Source organism: Cetorhinus maximus, chromosome 22 (assembly GCF_964194155.1).
Source record: "Cetorhinus maximus chromosome 22, sCetMax3.hap1.1, whole genome shotgun sequence".
Lineage (NCBI taxonomy): Eukaryota > Metazoa > Chordata > Chondrichthyes > Lamniformes > Cetorhinidae > Cetorhinus > Cetorhinus maximus.
The window spans coordinates 74732091-74747806 of record NC_135900.1 but is presented as its reverse complement, the minus strand read 5'-3'; the positions used below and the strand labels follow the sequence as shown (position 1 = coordinate 74747806).

The following is a 15716-nucleotide window of genomic DNA, read 5'->3' as shown; positions in this document are numbered from 1 at the left end:
CACCCCAGCCCCCGCTGTGCCCACCTATCACGGAAGGCTTCTAGTGTAATGGTGGACACTGTGTGCTCCATCTCTAGGGCACCCAGCCACAAACATAGCCACGGTAGAGGGGCAGACAGTCGGGCTGGGTCACCCCCTTCGACCGCCCGTTGCCTGGACCTATTGATGGCCAGGCCCAGGAGCAGGCCTAGAAGGAGGTTCTCCTTCCACACCAGGTGCCCTCTATTTATATATGCTCAAAGACAATTAATATTCCTCGCCTGTTTCTCTTAACCTTAAAATGTAATTGACATGAGATTAACAAGATAGTTAATTAATTCTTTTATTTTATTCATTATTATATCCCGAATGAATTCTTTCTCAGTTTCAAAACACACTGGCCAGAATTTTACCCTTGGCGATCGGCGGATGTGTGACCGATTGGGAAGCGACCTGCCACCTGCAATCGGCCCCCGACCGCGATTTCACACTGGCGGGCTAATTAAGGCCCACTGAATGTGAACAGCGACTTCCCAATGGCCAGGAAGGGCCTGGCTGGGGCCTGTCAGCCAATGGGTCCAATGGTGACTTGGCAGGGAGTTTAAAAGCGGTACAGGCAGCTCCTTGAAGGCTGCCAAGGAGGAACATATTTTCTGCGTTCTCCAGGCCGAAGCCATGAACTCAAATGCAGCTGGAGATGCCAGGCGTGAGGGAAGGTCGGGTGGGCACTCGGCCTCCAGCTTTCAGACAAGTGCCTTGCGGTGCTCTTGGAGGAGGAGGCTGCCAGGAGGGACACTCTCATCCCCAGAGATGGAAGGAGGAGGCCACCGCACCTGACAAAAAGAGCTTGGGAGGAGGTGGCAGCCCAGGTCAGCATCCATGATGTTGTGCGGCGCACGTTGGTGCAGTGCCACAAAAGGTTTAATGGCCTGCTGCGCTCAGGAAAGGTGAGTACCGTGTTGGCATGGATCAGTGTGGTGAAGTGCTAAGGTCTGGCCATCCCCCGTGGAGCTCAGGTGTGTTAGAGTCTGAGTGCCAACTGGCAATGATGCCAGAGCTGGCCAAGGGGGTGAGTCCTGGCTGCTTAGGCTGAGTGCCCTGTGGCTCGAGGGCCACAACTTGGATGTGCCCTGCAAGGTGTTCCTCAGGTGGGGTTGGCCAGGCTGCAATGGCGCTGCAGGTAGAGAGTGAAATAATCCACGCTCCTCTCTCCTTTCAGGAGAAGATGACCCATAACAACATTGCGAGGTCATGGAGGAGCCCCAAACCTCTTAATGCTAACCAGATTTGAGCAGGACACCTTGGAGCTGGAGAGGCGCCATGCACTTCAGTCAGCCGGTCGTGGAGAGGCTGGGGTGTCAGGCGAAGGTAAGAGTGCAGTGCACAGAGGTGAGAGTTTTGGATGGTGCAAACATTCTTGTGTAGTCTCATCATTGGTGGGAGCCGCAAAACTGGATTCCCCATTGATCATTGAAAGACATTGGCACCATGATGCAGATCTCCATTGTCTCACCAGGGTGCCTGGCATGCACAGTGACAGTGTGATGACTTAAACTAATGACATGTTGTTGTTCTCCCTTAGATTTGCCTGCAGGCACCCATTTGCAGGACTCCTAAGAGCCACCCCTGATGCCAGAGGACTGTTGGGCTTCAGATGCACCTGCATCACACCTGCTCTCTGAACCAGGCACCAGCGCAGATACCAGGTGGCGGTTAGATCTTCGGCTAGAATGTCGGAGAACAGCGGTGAGGACATTTCAAACTCACTTGAGGAGCAGGTGGAGGGAGAGGGTACCCAGGGCGCTGGCAATTGGAGGACTGCTGGAGACCAGGACGATGTTCTGTCGAAGGCTGATGATGAGCCTCTGGAGCCGTCTATTAGGCGGCAGATGCTGGATGTCCAGCGGATGTGCAGGAGGATCTGGCAGAGATACATGAGGGTATGCGTACCATGGTCTCTGTTGTGGAGGAGTCCATGTGGAGCATGAGCACTGTGTTGACCCTCATCGCCAAGCACTCAGCCTCCTCCATGGAGAGAGTGGCGACTATCAGGGAGAGGCAGCTCCAGGGGCAGAATCAGGGGTTCCTGGGGTTGCGCTCAGATCTGCAAACCCTCACACAGGCAATGTCCTCAGGTGGTCAGTGCCAGTGTGGGAGATGGATGAAGCACCTAGTATCCCAGCTAGGTGTCTGTCCATCAATGGAGAGCAGGAAGGTCCAGAGCGATCTCACATTGGTGCACAAGCTGCCTGTTGTCTCTGCGGGCTCCTCTCAGGGCGCTCTGGATGACGACAGCAGCTTCTCCGCCCCTCTGCCAGTGACCATGGCATCTGATGAGGCTGCGATAACTGGGGAGATGCCAGCCGTGGCACTGGCTGCTCCCTCCCAGGCGGGGCCAGCACAGGCTCCACTGGCCAGAAGACAACCGCCAAGGTCATCGAGGCCAACAGGACAGCAGAGTCAGCAGCTGTCTGCAATGCTGCTGTCAGCGAGGGGGAGTGGGTGGGGCACCAAGACGTAGCACTCGCCAATGTAAGTTAATGGCACCACGAGCACAGGAGGGACTGGTCACGGGTGACCTTCTGTTCTGTAATGTTTTGTTTATGTTTATTGGTTTGGAATGTAGACCAGGGAAGGTTATGTTAATTTGTTTGGATTCTCAAAATGAGATATATTTTGTTTTTGTTGTAATGGTCTGAGTATGCTTTACCTTTTCATTTTTTTGGTGCCGGGTATACCAGTCTGTAATGCTGGATGTGAGTGGCTCTAAACTTTATTGCACAGGCACTGAGTGGACTTTAGGTTCAAATGAAAGGGTCATTTCAGACATCCAGATTGGAGGCGGCAGCCCTGGCATGAGGTTGAAGCAGATCTTTGACAGCCTAGCTGAAGGAGCATTGGATCAAGGCATCCCTGGTGTCCCCGCCTCCTTGAAGGATATAGAGGTCTGCCTCCACCCCTTCAACGTTCTCCTTACTGGGCTCCTCTTCTGACTCACTACTGGATTCATCCTCTGTGGCCTGTGGAATTGCATCAATATCCTCTTCCTCCAGCGGGTCACCCCTTGCCTGTGCCAGATTGTGGAGAGCGCAGCATGCGACCACTATCAGTGACACCCACTCTGGGGGTATTGTAGTGCTCCCCCTGAACGGTCCAGGCATCGGAAGCACATCTTCAGAAGAAGTGCTCTCTATCTATTCTCTCTATCACCGTGCTTGTGGAGGCATGGCTCCTATTATAACACTGCTCTGCCTCTGTTCCTGTGTGGCGGAGGAGTGTCATGAGCTACCTCTTCAACTGATAGCCCTTGTCACCCAGCAGCCATCCATCCAGTCGGGCTGGAGCATTGAAGAGCCTCGGCACCTGGGAGTGTCTGAGGATATAGGCGTCATGGGATCTGCCAGGGTACCTTGCACAGACCTGCAGAATCTATGTCCTATGGTCAAACACTATCTGGACATTCATGGAGCGGAAGCCCTTCCTGTTGACGAAGGCGCCTGGCTGACCTGCTGGTGCCTTGATGGCCACATGTGTGCAGTCGATGGCACCCTGGATGTGGGGGAACCCAGTAATCGCTGAAAACTGTCTGGCTCGCTCAAACGGGCTGGCCTCTTCCGTACGGAAATGAATAAATGTCATTACCCATCTGAACAGAGCATCTGTCACCAGCTTGATGCAACTGTGGACAGCTGATTGGGAAACTCCACAAAGATCCCCCACTGATCCCTGGAAAGAGCCAGAGGCATAAAAGTTGAGGGCCACTGTGACCTACAGAGACACAGGCATGGGGTGTCCACCCACACAGTCAGAGCTGATCTCAGGAGGTCACGCTCTCCCTTGAGAGGCAGAGCCTCCTTCGGCACTGCACCTTAGACATATTGAGGTAGCTGCATTGCCGCCTGTAAACCCTGGTGGAAGGATAGTGGTGTCTTCTATGGCCCCTAACGCCTTGGGCTACCTGCTGGTCCTGCGCCTCTTGTGTCTGCACCTCTCCTCCTACAGGTCTCTCCCCTGGAAGTTGCATTGGGCCACCCAGCCTCCTCTCCCGTCCGCCCCTCTCTTGCTCCTCAGAGAGGGTGCCTCCAGCGGAAACCACAATCCCCATTACCAGGGTATCAGAAGGCTGTCTAATACCTGGAATGGACCACACAGTCAAAATCCTCCGGGGGCCTTGGAGACACCAATGAGTCCTGGAATGAAGCCTAGAAATGCTAAGAATGAAGCTCAGAACAGAGATGAAGTTGCCAAGTTCAAATAAGCAACCAGCAGCAAACTATCCCCTAAACTCCTCACTACTCACACTGACAATGCTGCTGACCCTTTCTATCCCGCCCTTGGATGAAATTTTGCAAAATGTGGGCTGCCCGTTTTGCCCATGCGATGAGCGCAAAATCACGTGGGTAATGTAAAATCGGGTTCAGTTGGGTGGCGGGCCCAGCTCCTGAAGATTGCGTGCGTGTGGAATGCCATCGGGACGCTCACCTGATGTCTTCTCGCATTATTTTACGCCCAATCGGGTCGGGTGCCCGCCTGCCCAAGAAGCATAAAATTCTGCTCCAGAAACTGTCCTGACTACATTCTAGGAATTCACTGTCCAGACTATTCAGGATATTCTGCTTCTCCCAATCTATGTGAAAATGAAAATCTTCCATTATAACCACATTGTTTTTTTCTTCATGCTTCCCTGCTTTTGGCATTTATACATCCCCCATTAATGTCAGGAGCACTGTAAACAACTCCCACCAGAGCCTTTGCATCCTTTACACTTCATTAATTCACCCACACTGTTTCCACTGCCTGATCACACTTGCTGAATTCCCTTCTCTCTGTGCATGAGACATATGTCTTTTTTATGATATTGCAGCTTCTCCTTTCCCAGTTTCCCTGTACTTTCTAAAGCGTAGAATATTTTGCTTCTCATCATGTTCTCATCATCTCTAATAGCTACTATGTCATGCCCTTTGTGCTGCATTTGTGCTTCTACCTTGTTTGTTAGCTACCTTACACTATGCACATTGTAGAAATAATTTTTATCTGTGTGACCATCTCCACCCTACCATAGGCTTGGTGGTCTATTCTCACACTTTGTGATTTCTCTCACTTTAACGTTGCTGATGCTCCGGGCATTGCTTTACTTCCAATTTAATATGTTCTCATTTCCATCACTCCTGCTTGAGTTTTAACAGTTATTTTGTTATCACTTTTGATAATCTTTTCCGCTCCTTGAGTATCCCCAGGAAACTAATATTGCATCAGGGATGGTGACTCACAAAATTAACATAAACATGTTAACAGTAATGAAGAAATTAAGGGAACTAAAGAGTGACCAATCCCCAGGATCAGATGGGTCTCCATCCCATGGGTTTAAAGGAAGTAGGTGAGAACGTTACAGATGCTCTGATTATGATCTTTCAAAGTTCTCTCCATCCAGGGGCCATTCCTTTAGATTGGAAAAGTGCACATGTTCCTCTATCGTTTAAGAAAGACGAGAGAGACAATTATAGATCAGCTAGTCTAACATCTGTCAGTGAAAAATTACTAGGGTCTATAATGAAGGCTAGAGTGACTGAACATCAGCTGATCAGAGAAACCTCTAAAGGGTAGATCATGCAACATGAATCTGATTGAATTTTTTGAACAGGGGAATGTCTATGGATGTTGTTTACATGAACTTCCAGAAGGCATTTGATAAAATCCCTCATAAGAGGCTGCTAGCTAAAGCTGAAGCTCATGAAATTGAAGAGAAATTATTTACCTGGTTCAGAAATTAGCTGAACTCCTGAGTCAGGAATTCCTGCCTCCACAAACCCAACTCAGGAGAAAGTGCCCTGGATATTCGGATTTTTGTTGGGTGGGGGGAGCGGGTGGTGTTGCTGAGTGTTAATGGGAGTCAGCCCTCCCCACCCCCCCTGCCCCCCCGTTCCCCCCTAGAAAGAGGCAGAGGCATCCACAGGGGCTGCTGAGTGTGGAGGCAGGCTGTTTAAATAGCTCGCCTCGATCCTCCGGGACATCAGTCTAGCTGTAAAAAAAACAATAAAACCAAAAACAGCTCTCTAGCCCTCACTCTTCACCCCCCCCAAACACTACCCATGTCTCATCCATGCCAATGCATTCCACCTCATGCCCCCACCCACTGCCCATGGCTCTTCATAACCTTCAGGCCAACATATGCCCCTCTATCCACCCCATTGCCCTTTATAGCCCCTATACCAACTTAGTGCTACTGCATGCCAACCCATGCCCCCACTCACCAACTTTTGTCATCACACCCTGCATGCCAACTCACTCAATATTCACAATGGGTAGATCTTGGGAGCCATGGTGAGATGAAATAAAATAGTTACGTGTCTATTGATGACTACCATTTAAAAAAAACGCTCATTCATAAAAACCCATTCAATCCATTTAAATTACTTTAAATACTTAATCCCTTATAAAAACGAATGTTCCCTTCAAGTACTTGATCTCAATGAAAACAAAAAGTTGTATTCACAAGCCCAGATAAAAGACTTTATAACCAATTGGAGCTGTTAATCAAACTGAACTTACAGGCTCCCCATGGTTATAATGATAGGTTGTGAATCAGTCATGCAACACTAACCCTATAATGATAACCCTCAAGGTTGTGTCGATACACAGCTAGTAAAATTGCAAGCACTGATTTTTTTCAACCACAGGATCTATTTTTTTTCAAAAATCTAAAGAGCCTGGGGATTTAAATGCCTCGACAGCTCACTTGCCTCTCCCAAAGGGTACCCTATCTCTCCAAATAACCAAATAAAGTTGTGTTTTGGACATTCCACTAACAAAAAATGCAGGTCATCACTACCTTCTCAAAGACAATTAGGGATGAGCAATAAATGCTGGCCAAGGCAGCAACACCCACATCCTGTGAGCAAATATAAAAATAAAGCCGTGATTGCATTGTATGGTGGAACAGGCTCAAGGGGCTAAATGGCTGACGCCTGCTCTTGTGTTCCAATTATGATATCTTTATTACTTTTGTATTTTGATGAATGTTTTTATCAAATTAAGTTTCTCTTACATTTATGTTACTATTATTTTCACCCAGACCCTTCTCCTTATATTAGTTTAAAGAACTTTCTACATTCCTATTTGTCCTTTCCGCTGGAGCCAAATTTTTCTGTTTATGTCCAGCATTAACGGGAGAACTTGTATTTATATAGCAAATTTCAGAACCATGGGATGCCCCAAAGAGTATCACAGCCAACTAAGTCACCGAATCACAGTACTGGGTTGAACAGCGTCCCCATCTTTCTTCCGGTGAAAGAGTCGGGGGCAAGCTCCAGCATCTCAGCCCACTGGCATTTAATGTTCAGATGGGCTTTTTATTGGTTTCAGACTGAACGTCCGCCCCCAATCTGAGCAGGAAGTCCTGCCTCCAATAACTGGCGGCCAATCAAATGGCTGGCAGCTCTCTGGTCCCAGCAGAGCCACTGGGAGCAATGGCCACTGCTGGAACTACATTCATTCCCACCACTGAGGGGGCCAGAGTGAAAGGTAAGTGGGCAGAGGAGGCGTATTGCTGGGGCCAGGCTAGATGGTCTTGGCGTGGCAGGTGGTGGGGGATGGGGGAAGACCTGTGTAGATATGCCAGGGAGCTTTGGGTAAACAGGGGAGGTGGAGGGGGGGAAATGACCTGGAGAGTCCTCTGATGGTTCCAACCCATGCAGTGAGAGCTGTCAGGCTGGTGTTTGCATGGGCTTCTCCCAGTGGCAGAGGGATGAGACCTTTAACTAGCCATTAATTGGCCACTTAAAGATCTCAATTGGTCCTTGTGTGGGCAGGCTGCCTGATGCTTCCCATGCCACTAGCAAGATTGCAGCTGGGGCAGGCAGGTAGACGGCGGGCAAGTGCCCATGGCACTTAACAAACTCACTGCCAGGGGACCGTAAAGTCCAGTCTGTAGGGTCATTAACGGCACAGAAGGAGGCCATTCGGTCCATCAAGTCCATGCTCGCTCTCCAGTCAGGCCCATTCCCTCGTTCTATCCCTGTAGCCCTGAAAGTTTATTTTCTTCAAGTGCCCACCCAATTTCTTTTAGAAATCATCGATTGTTTCTGCTTCCACCACTCTCCTCGGCTGCGAGTTCCAGATCATTACCACTCACTGTGTAAAACAGTTTTTCCTCACATTCCCCCAGCATCTATTGCCCAAAACTTTAAATCTGTGTCACCTAGTCCTAGTACTATCAACTAATCAACTTTCCTTTGTCTACCTTATCTAAATCTGTTATAATCTTGTACATCTCTTTCAAATACCCCCTCAATCTCCTTTGCTCCAAGGAGAACAGCGTCAGCTTCTCCAGCCTCACCTTGTAATTTATAGCCCCCATCCCTGGAGCCATACTTGTCTACACCCTCCCAAGTACCCTCACATCCTCCCTGTCATTGTACAGGCAAAAGTAGCAACCAATTGCCACACAGCAAGATCTCACAAACAGTAATGAAACAATGTTTTAAAAATTCATTTATGGGATGTGGGCATTGCTGACTAGGCCAGCATTTTAATTGCCCATCCCTAATTGCCCTTGAGAAGGTAGTGGTGAGCTGCCTTCTTGAACTGCTGCAGTTCCTGTGGTGTAGATATACCCTTGGTGCTGTTAGGGAGGGAGTTCCAGGATTTTGACCCAGCGACCATGAAGAAGTGGCGATATATTTCCAAGTCAGGGCGGTGAGTAGCTTGGAGGGGAACTTCCAGGTGGTGTACTATTCATCTGCTTTTGTCGGGCTCACCAGAACATCAAGACAACTCTTTGTTCTTCTTTGAATACTGTGACGGAATCTTTTACCTTCACTATAACAGGCGAATGGGACCTCAGTTTAACAAATCATCTGAAAGATGTTTCTTCCAAAAATGTCATTTTGCTTGGTACATCACAAAGCACAGACTGAGTCTTGGAGTTCATGGCCCACGAATTTGTGACTCAAAACGGAATGACCAAAGAGTCTCAAATAACAAGTTGATAACTTCGATCGATGCTTAAGTACAATACACAACACACAAGTTAAAAATCCAAGTTTTATCTCGGCTGAACCAAGCTGATGATTTATAGAGTTGGAGGACACCACATCCCACCCAAACAACTATGCATAGGTATTGACACATAGGTCTAGTTTAAGCAAAAATATGTTGTGGAGTATGCCTAAAAGTTTACTAATCTGAAAGAACGGCTTTCATTTATGTATCCTTAGGACTTCTCAAAGCACTTTACAATTAATGAAGTATTTTTCTGATCAATGTATTGATGTATGATCAATGTCAGAAACTCAATGAACAAGTTGTGTCTCAACAGCAATGAGATAATGACCAGACAGTCTGCTTTTTCTTAAATGATGTTGGTTGAGGGATTAATATTGCCCCCTTTTCTCTAGTAAATGCCCTGTAAGTGCCCATACAGTCGCCCACAGAAAGAAACTTAATAGGTGACCCATCCTTACATGGGTGGGACTGACTGCAGAGATGTACAAGACTAACATTATATTACAAGCTTTTATTGGTTTCCTTTTTAGATTAGGACTTCTTCTGTAAAAAGCATAATGTATCACAATTAGGTATGTGTTTATTTATCTGAAAAAATTTATGTGCCTAACAAAGTCTGAAGTGACCTTACTCTCTATAAAAGGCAGGAGAGGAATCCCATCAGCTAAAGCAATTATCAGGAAGGTTGTTTTGTTTTTCACCCTGGGCCTAGAGCAATCGTAGATATTTAGCCAGGATTATGAAGATGCTTATTGAAGGCCATGGTGCATTTGGGCACCTGTAAGAGTAATGCAAAATCCAGAAGGAAAAACATTCAGAGTAAGAAGAATAAAGAAGGCTGAAAAAATGTAACAGCTACCCACTTGGTAGAGAGTGAGGCAAGGGTGGTCACCGTCAACCATCCAATTTGGTGTCTTCTTCAATGATGTATTAAATAGTGTCATAAGGGATGGCCTCAAAGTCCTATTCTGGCCATTTTTGAACAAATTCTGGATCTCCTTTTCACAGGTGATAATGTACAGTACTGCAGGTTGCCCTTCAAGTAAATCACCACCCTGACTTGGAAATATATCACCGTTCCTTCACTGTCGCTGGATCAAAATCCTGGAACTCCCTCCTTAACAGCACTGTGGGTGTACCTACACCACATGGACTGCAGCGGCTCAAGAAGGCAGCTCACCACCAACTTCTCAAGGACAACTAGGGGTGGGCAATAAATGCTGGCCCAGCCAGTGAAGCCCACATTCCATGAATGAATAATTTTTTTTTTAAAAACTGGTGCTGGCCTCACCTGGGAATCTAGTGCATTCTATTCATTATCAATAACAAAGAGCTCACTGTTACAAAGCAGATAGCTAGGTGGTGGAAGATAGAACACTGGAGTGTTTGGAGTGTTTATATATTTATAAGCTAATTGTTGACAGAGACATTGCATATCATGCATCTCCATGCAACAACCCCTCTTTCAGTTTGTTTCTGTACATAATGAGCATGGTGAGTCTCCAGTTAATACCATCATCTGAATACAATTAACACCCAACTGTAGTATAATTAGCACTAAACAATTTTGCACTGGATGTAGGCTGTTGAAACCAAGCACAGATAGACAGAATGGCATTTATCTTACTCACCTTCCTTTAAAGGCAGTGGAGCCCCTGTGCAGTTTAAGCTAGTGGTATAAAAGATACATGTCTAAGCAGCTCTTCAGAGTTCCTAGGATGAAACAGAAGGGCCTCCTTCAGCCTACATATGAATTACAGGATATGAGGTGGCTTGGGGAAGGTCGGGGGGGAAGAAAAGGAGAATGTTTGCAGGAAGAGAGGGTGTGGCCTACAATAACCTGGCACTGAATACTCGGACAGAAGTCAGCCTCAGGGCCGGCATAATCCATTGCAAAGTTAATGATAAAACAGCTTGACAGTGTACTTGGGGGTCTTGGGCTCCATGTAGTAAAATGTCCCAAGGTGCTTCAGTGGAGTGTTATCAAGCAGCATTTGACACATAGCTGTATGGGAGATATAAGGACAAATCATCAAAATCTTAGACAAAAAGATAATTTTTAAGGAGTGTCTTGAAAGATAAGTGAGAGGTAGAGAGGTGTAAGGAGAGTATTGCAGATTTTAGCACCTTGGCAGCTGAAGGCCCGGCTGCCAATGATAAAATTGGATGCACAAGATGCTGAAATTGGAGGAGCGCAAAGAACTTGGAAAGTTGTGAGACTGGAAGAGGTTACAGAGTTAGGGAGCGAGTGAGGCCATGGAGGCGTTTGAAAACAAGAATAATAATTTTAAAATTGAGGTTTTGCTTAACCAGGAGACAATGTAGATCAGTGAGCACAAGGGTGATGGGTGAATGGGACATGGTGTGAATTAGGATAGGGGCAGTAGCAATTTGGCTGAGCTGAAGTTTGTGTAAGGTGGAAGATGGGAGGCTAGTCAGGAGAGCATTGGAATAGTCAAATCTAGATATAATGGAGGCACGAATAAGGGTTTCAGCAGCAGACGGGCTGAGGGAGGGGTATTAGGTAGGTTGGTTTTACACAGATGGAAGAGTAGATACTCTGGGTGACAGAGTGGATGAAGTTCATCCCGGTGCCAAATAGAACACCAAACATTGTGAATAGTCTGGTTCAGTCTCAGACAGTTGCCAGAGAGAGGGATTGAGTCAGTGACTAGGGGCCACAGCTTGCAGCAGGGGCCGAAGCCAATGGCTTCAGTCTTCCCAATATAGAAGGCATTTCTGCTCATCCAGTACTTGACGTAGGTCAGGCTGTGTGACAAATCAGAGACAATGGAGGGGTTGAAAGAGGTGGTGGTAAGGTAGAACTGGCTTTGGTTGTTTCAGGCCAAATCAAAGCTTATAAGAAATGGCCTCTGGCATCAAAAATAAATTTAGCCATAAAAATGCCAATGAAGCTAGTTACTAAGGGAGAAACATCACTTTCTGACCAAACTTCAAATGGGTGAGCAATTCTGTTGGCAAGCTAACAGTGGAAAAGTTACAAGAACAAAGAAGACATGTTTACATCAGCTTTAAAGCTTTTCTTAGCAGAAACTCAATTGTGCTATCCGTTTCCTTGCAAAATGCAGCCTGTTATTTTTTAGATGCTTGATTTTGAGACCAGCATCTGGGCCAGGGAGTCTCCAAGTTCCTAGTAGAGTCACAGAAAATCAGACCAATAATATCCAAAGGAGGGAAAATGAAACACCCCAAGCCAGAGAAATGCAAACAGAGGTCCTAAGCTCCAGCCCATGGCCCCTGTGAAAATAGGGACTGTGAGGCATTTGCTTGCCACCACAGTAAATACAACATTCCCATCCTGCAAAATTGCCATCTTGACACTATAATGTACTTAATGGAGTTTTCTGGCCTGGATCTTAAAGTAGAGTTGAAGAGTTGGAATAGAGTCAGAGTTGAGTCTATTACTGTTGGACAGGGTCTCTGAACATACGAACAAAAGAATTAGGAGCAGGAGTAAGCCATTTGGCCTCTCAAGGTTGAAATGCCATTCATTCGGATCATGGCTGCTCTGATTCTGGCCTCAATTCCATCTTCCTGCCATAATCCTTGACTCCCTTGTAGATCAAAGATCTGCCTAACTCAGCTTTGAATATATTCAAAGACCCAGCCTCCACTGCTCTCTCAAGTAGAGAATTCCAAAGACTTACCAAAGAAGAAATGCCTCCTCATCTACATTTCAAATGGGAGACCTCTTATATTGAAACAGTGTCCCTTAAACAAGATTCTCAGTTCTAGATTCCCCCATGAGGGGAAACATTCTCTTAGCATCTACCTTGTCAAGTCGCTTCAGAATCATTATATGTTTCAATAAAATCACCTCTCATTCTTCTAAACTCCAATGAGTACAGGCCTAACCTGCTCAACCACGCCTCAGAAGACAACACCTTCATGGGTGCTAGCTCAATGATCTTCACTGATCTTTGGATTCCTTAATGCTAATGCCGCATTTTAAGTAACTTACATACGGAGTTTGTCTCAGCTATTTGCTCATGGTGCATGGTGCAGCTTAAGTGATGCAGAAGGAGACCGACTACAAGTGATTCCTGCATTGTTAACGGGCAACTTCAAATTGAACATCCAAATGTAATGATTGTTCCAGGAGCAGGTCAAGCACTTGAGACACTAATCAGTGCCACAGTGCCTACTGATTAAGCCAAAGTGATGGCCCATAACCGTAGCTAATTAGAGCCAATGTTAAAGAGCTTAGGAGTATAACTGCAGGACAGGAGACAGGTCCCTGACCCTGTGATTATAAATCATTCTTCAGTGACAGAGCAAGGGCAAGCAATTCAACTGGACAAGAAATGGTGAGTCAGTTTTCCACAGCAGAATCTTCCAGTTCTTCCAGCAGCAGGAAGCATGGTGGGCACGGGAACTTCATTTGGCATAAGGCCAAAAATCACTTCTCAACGTTGGGATGAACTGTCGGAATTCTGTTCTCGGGACTTTAAAGGCGGGTTAAAGGTGGATCGAGGTATCGGATGAACAATGTCGGGAAGCCCTTTAGCATGTGTTAACATCTCATGCACATCATTAAAAGGCCACCTCGCCAGAATTAAGTTCTCCCTCCAAATCCAGTTCCCTGCCACTTTTACGACTGTATATAAGCGGCATTCCCCTGGCGAGCTTCACTTCCATGACTTTGAAGTTAGCAGACGTTGCTTTTGCCTTCTTGGGGACTGCTCAGAATGACTCATATCGGTTGTTGGTAGCCGTGTGAAGACTGGCTGAGGTTAGGGCAGAAGGGGGGAGCGGAGGCTGGAAACAGGAGGTGGGCAAAAGGGGGGAAGGGAGGGAGGTTGTCCAGGTGCCCTTTAAATATGACACCCAGGCCTTCGACCACATGAGGTAATGGTGGGGAGGGTGACTTCCTGCACCTCCCCCCCACCACAAGATTCACAATGCGCTTCACAGATGTATAAGTAATGAGTTGAATAGCGCAAGATTGCATGTGGTCAGCCCCCTCCAGCAGCAAACATTCCGACTTCCACTCCCGCCACTGAACTAGACTTCAGATCAGAAGATTCAGCCCCCAGTTACTAAAGCAGGTATGGGTACGAGCCTTATTTTACCCAGGTGATAATCTCTTCATTCTAAACTTGAAGTCTTGTAGCACAGGTATCTGAACAGTGTTGACCGAAAAAACAAGATAATCTGACATGGTGGTGTTCAGCTGAATAGTTTATAACACAGAAAAAAGTTACTGTCATCAGGACGGACGTACTAGTATTCGCTATAGTGTTAGACCACTTATCAGAAAGGCATCAGTAAACTACTGCAATCACTTAGCCCTATATATTCTCTATGGTTACCTTATGTACAAGAGCTGGGGTGTGGCTAAGGATTATTTCCAGGAAAACCTCTGGCCGCTGTTGGTTGTTTGACAAACTGAGTAAGGAAGCAATACTGCACCACCTCTAGAAACATACATTTTTTCATCATTTTTCCTCTACTGTTTTCCCATCAATATTCAGGGAACTGAAATCCCCCCATGATTAGCATTCTGGCCTTTTAACAGGCCTCTCTGACCTTCCCTACTGAGCAGCTTTGCAACAACGCCCAATAATCACTTGGGTCAGAACGTTCCATGCGCTGTATAAATGTATTGTATTTAACCATGCTCATGCTTTGACTCAAGTGTAGACATGTTACACACTTTCATAGAAGGGCATGCAGCAACAAATGGTCAACAATGGCACTAGCTTCATTAACTTTCAATATTCCACCTCATTATAAAGCGTCCGACATTTCCACGTCAGCCAAAGCATTGTGCCACACAAAGCAGTTCAAAGGAGCATGACATACCAGTGAAGTGGTTAAATATCTTGGTTAGTATATGCCAGGATATTTTCTGGGTGGTTATGGTACTGTTGAAGTTGATATGGTGACATCCCTACCTCATATTGAGGCTCCCTAATGATGTAGAACCTCAAGGAGAGAGTACTGAGAATGGATATGAGGCAGATGGCGGGTGCTCTGTGCTTTGTACCTGTGGTTTTTTCACCTTTATAATCCACGTTGGGGGTATAATGACTGCAGCATGCACACCTAGCGAACACGGCTCCTCGATGTGATGCAACATGAAACATGTCACTTTATTGTGAAACTGAAAGAGAAAAGGCGATTTGACAAAAATTAGCAAAATAGCTTTACAAAGGAAGAACCATCAATGGTTTTCCTCTTGACCAACCGCTGTCTAGCGAGGACTGTCCTCTACCTTGGTACAAATACCGGGGAGATGGTAGTATTGTGGTAATATCACTGGACCAGTAACCCAGAGGCCCAGGCTAATGCTCTGAGGGCATGGACACAAATCCCACCATGGGAGCTGGTGGAATTTAAATTCAATTAAAAAAAAATCTGGAATATAAATTAGTCATCAGTCGTGGTGACCATGAATCTATTTTCAATTCTTGTAAAAACCCATCTGGTTCACTAATACCTACATGTGACTGCAAATTCACTCTCTCTGAAATGGCTGAGCAAGCCACTCAGTTCAAGGGCATTTAGGGATGGACTTCAAATGCTGGTCCACATGTGACACCCACATCCCATGAAAGAATTTAAAAAAAACATGGACGACCTTTGCTGTGGACAATTAGCTAACCAGTTAGAACCTCCTAGTATCCATGAACAATTGGTGTCCAGTGAGAACCATCCTTTACCCACCAGACTAACAGCTTTCTGGAAAGAACCACCTTGGTCCTACAATA

General features: G+C 46.4%; 1 protein-coding gene across 1 annotated transcript in view; it reads right to left on the bottom strand.

The window, feature by feature from the left end:
* The window catches only part of LOC144696333 (diacylglycerol kinase iota-like), an 864725-nt gene extending 849640 nt beyond the window's left edge, over positions 1 to 15085 (bottom strand). Inside the window, 1 exon segment of the mRNA XM_078567549.1 lies at positions 14993 to 15085. Coding sequence (XP_078423675.1) covers positions 14993 to 15085 — 93 coding nt within the window.
* Between the last annotated feature and the right edge of the window lie 631 nt (positions 15086 to 15716).